The 3,922-nt window shown below is 56.7% G+C and overlaps 1 protein-coding gene across 1 annotated transcript in view; it reads right to left on the bottom strand.

Annotated features, from left to right (window-relative positions):
- Nucleotides 1-338: 338 nt before the first annotated feature.
- The window catches only part of MATN1 (matrilin 1, cartilage matrix protein), an 8,119-nt gene continuing 4,535 nt past the window's right edge, over nucleotides 339-3,922 (bottom strand). The window contains exons 4-7 of the mRNA XM_015572266.1: nucleotides 3,045-3,212; nucleotides 2,022-2,438; nucleotides 1,283-1,435; nucleotides 339-439 (exon numbers count right to left, since the gene is read on the bottom strand). Of these exons, the coding sequence (XP_015427752.1) occupies nucleotides 339-439; nucleotides 1,283-1,435; nucleotides 2,022-2,438; nucleotides 3,045-3,212 (839 nt within the window). The remainder of the gene's footprint in view (nucleotides 440-1,282; nucleotides 1,436-2,021; nucleotides 2,439-3,044; nucleotides 3,213-3,922) is intronic.

Raw genomic sequence — 3,922 nt, 5'->3', positions numbered from 1 at the left:
CCCAGCCCATCTGAGTGGGAGCTGGTGTTGGTCACGTCACCCAGAGCCTGAGGAGTGGGTGGCCCCGGGCACCGTGTTTTCCTGAGTGTGCCCAGGGCTCCATGTGTGTCCGTCTCTAGATCCTGACCTCTGCCTCAGTTTCTCTGGCTGCCCTCTAGGACCCTCTGCTTCTGATAGGGTCAGTATCAAAGCTGGAGTCAGCCCATCTGGCCAAAATTGAGCCTGCCTTCAGCAGGGAGCAGGCAAGGAGGAGCTCGCCCCAACCCCACCACAGCTCCCCTCCCCACGGTGCCTGGCCCCTGCCCCGCCTCCTGTCCCCGCCCCTTCCCTTCCCTGCATCAGCCTCTGGGAAGGATATGTTTCCTGGTCAAGGCCTGCAGCAGCCCCTCCACTTTGGCCTGGAACTTCACAATGGACTCACATTCACATGGATCTTCCTCTGGAATGAACAGGAAGTAGAGAAAGACAAGGGGATGTGAGGGGTTACCAGGCAGGGAGGTGGGGTAGTCACTGCCCAGGGCCAGGACTAGGGAGTCTTGGGAAAATGTGTGGCCCAGGACACCTGAGGGGGCAGAGATACATAGAATTCCTGAGACAGAGCCCCCAGGAGTGATGGAGGGCGACCCCTGCATGTCTTCCTGACTCCCCAGAGCCCTGATAAAGAACTCCAATAACAGCACCACTGGGCTGAGCACCTACTGTGTGCAGGACACTGTTGTCAGGGGCCTTTATGTCATCATGGTGATTCCTCACCCCAATCCTTTGTGTTTAAAATCATGAACCTCACGTACAAATGAGGAACCTGAGAAGTGAAACAGCTTGTCCATGGTCAACAGGTAGTCAGTGTCAGAGCAAAGATGCAAGCGCAGGCACTTCTGGCCCTGGGGTCCACACTCTGCCCCTGGGGAACAGCTGGCAAGGTCACCAGGCAGGGTCAGGGGAGGTGGCAGGATTCAAAACCCGGCTCCTCCAGTTATTAACAATTTTTCTATCCTCTGGCCTTGGTTTTCCTATCTGTAAAGTGGGGATAAAAATATTCCTCCCGAATAGGATTGAACGATTTAATATCTGGAGAGCGCTGAGGACAGTGTCACTCATGTGATGAGCCTTCGATAAACATATGTTTGCTGGTAGGAAGAGTTAGACTGGCCAGCCCACCTCCTGGTTCTGCCAGTTCTTGGTGCCACCCCAGCTCCTGCTTTTCCCCACCCACACCCAGTTCCAGGGTGGCTCCATGCCCACCCCAGAGCCCACCTGCCCCTCCCCTCCAGGCCTCACTCACCCACACAGATCTTCTTCTGCAGCTTCATGCCGATCTGGTTGATGGTCTTGAAGTCCGCCGTGTAGAAGTAGTGCTCTGCCACGGGCTCCGAGGCGATCTCCCTCAGCTCGTCCTCCACGGCGTTGCCCACGCCCACAGCAAACATCTTAAAGCCTGCAAGAGGGACAGGACAAGTAAGGGTGGAGGTGGGGCCGGCAGCCCAGGCTGAGCCTCTTGGAGGATGCCTAGGAAATCAACTCCAGGCACCTCCTGGTGGCAGCTGCTGGAAGTGCAGGCACGGTGCCTGGGACAAAGACATTGAGGAAATAAACATTTACTGAGATTCTACTATAGGCCAGGCCTGTGCTGACTCCCTGCCCTGGGGGCTTTGTAACCTCATGTAACTCTCACAACCATCCTCTGGTGGTTATTCTTATCCTCACTTAATAGGCAATAAAACAAGGCTCGGGTTTGTCCCCAAGTGGGCTGCCTTCAGCAAAGGTATGTTCTTGGGAACATTCAACTGGAATAGTTCCAACCCCCTCCCACTAGAGGGCCACCAGAAGCAAGCCACTTCCTCTTCTGGGGCCTCAGTTTTGTCACCAGTATAAGAAAGACGTGGATGAACCGGTCCTTCCTCATTCAAATAGAACCAGGCGTTGGGACTCTGATCAGAATAGACACTGAGACAAATTACCGGTGGGTTGTGCCATGTGCCCCTGGCCATCATGGTGTTCAGGGCCCAGGAGGGCGCACCTACCAAGGTCCTTGGCCTTCTTGGCAGCATCATTGATGTAGTCCTGGCTCCGGCCATCGGTGAAGACGATGCCCACCTTCTGGGCCCCAGGCCTGGCCCCACTGGACACAGTGAAGGAGTTGTCGATGAGGTACTTGAGGGCAGCCCCGGTCATGGTGCCCTTTTCCATGTAGGACATGTTGCGCACGGCTGCCTTGATGTCCTTCTTGGTGCGGTAGCGGCCCAGCGGGAACTCCTGGCGCACGGAACTCGAGTACTGCACCAGCCCCACCTGGGCCAGCTTGTCTGACACGTCCAGCGTGTCCACGATCTGGTTGATGAACTTCTTCACCAGCTCGAAATTCTCCGGCCGCACACTCTTGGACCCATCGATGAGGAAGACCAGGTCAATGGCCGAACTGCCTCCGCCGCCACTGCAGACTGGGGAGTGTGGACAGGCGAGGAGAGGAAACTTAAAGGCAGTTGTCCATCTGACCGCTGGCCGGGCACCCAACACACATCCCATCTTGTCCTCTAACTCTCTCTATAAAGCCAGCGTTTACAGCTGGAACATCCTAAGGCCCAGAGGTAGTAGCACCAAGAGATGAACTCAAGATGTGTAACTCCTTCCACCACACCAAACCGCCAGCCATTGTGTCAGAAAGAGGACATCAGGCGGGAATTTTCGGTGACAGCAAACTCTAGAACAGTGGTTCTCAACCTTCCTAATGCCTTTTAATATAGTTCCTCATGTTGTGGTGACCCCCAATTTCATGGTTACAAATTGAATATAATTAAAGCATGTGATTAATCACAAAAACAATATGTAATTATATGTGTGTTTTCCGATGGTCTTAGGCGACCCCTGTGAAAGGGTCGTTCGACCCCCATAGGGATCGCGACCCACAGGTTGAGAACCGCTGCTCTAGAAGGAATCTATTGCCTTTGCGGATTGCTCCAGAAGCAACGAGTGGGAAGGATCAGATGGACTGAGAAGCAGCCCAGACCCGTCCCTTCCTCAGCCCCCTCCCAGGGCTGCCCACTGACCATTGCAGGTCTTGCCGTCACTGTTCAGGGTGAAGCCCTCGCGGCAGGCGCAGGTGTAGGAGCCGGGGGAGCTGATGCACACCTGCTCACAGTCATGGTCTCCCGTGGCACACAGGTCTGACACCACTGTGGGGACAGAGGGGACTCGGAATCTCACAGTCGCAGGGCCTATCTCAGCCAGGATGGCCCGCACACACTCAGGGAAACTGAGGCCCCTCCCGGGTGGGGTCCAGGCCCCAGAGCTCAGCCCAGGGCCGGAATCACTGCACCGGGGCTGACATCCCTGAAGAAGGCGATGGCGCTGATTATAAGACCAACACTTCCTGCTAAAAAGGTAAAGGCCGCGGGGACAAGGGTTTGCTTTGCTGTTTTGTTCACCGCTGTATCCCGCGTGTCTGGAGGAGCACACGCAGCGGAGAACGCAGCACGGACAAGACGCTCAGCCGACATCCGTCACATGCCGCCAACTGGGCGCTATTCCATGCGTCATCCCATTGGATCCCCACAATCAGATGCAGGTTTTTCTCCAACTTATTTTCCAAATGGGGCCGTCCTCGCCCTGGCCCCGCCCATCCTGCTCGAGACCCCGCCCCTTAGGACGGGTCACGCCCCAAAGACTGCGCACAGCCCCACCTCCCCTCTTAGAAGGACTAAACCTTCTCCCGCCCAGGGCCCCCGCCGCTCCCATCCTCCCGCATCGCGGAACACTGGCGCCCAAGCCCCGCCGCCATCACGCACAGGCTTTTTAGGGCCTCTCTTTACCGGATTCCCGCCCCTGGTCCCCACCGGGAGCTGCCACATAGAAGGGTTCTTGGATGGCCTCTCTCAGCACCTCCGCCCCGCCCTGGCCTCGCCCCCGATGCTGGCTCCATCTCAGC

Source organism: Myotis davidii, unplaced genomic scaffold, assembly GCF_000327345.1.
Source record: "Myotis davidii unplaced genomic scaffold, ASM32734v1 scaffold228, whole genome shotgun sequence".
NCBI lineage: Eukaryota > Metazoa > Chordata > Mammalia > Chiroptera > Vespertilionidae > Myotis > Myotis davidii.
Note: the sequence above shows the minus strand (reverse complement) of the source record. Positions and strands in the feature narration are given on the sequence as shown.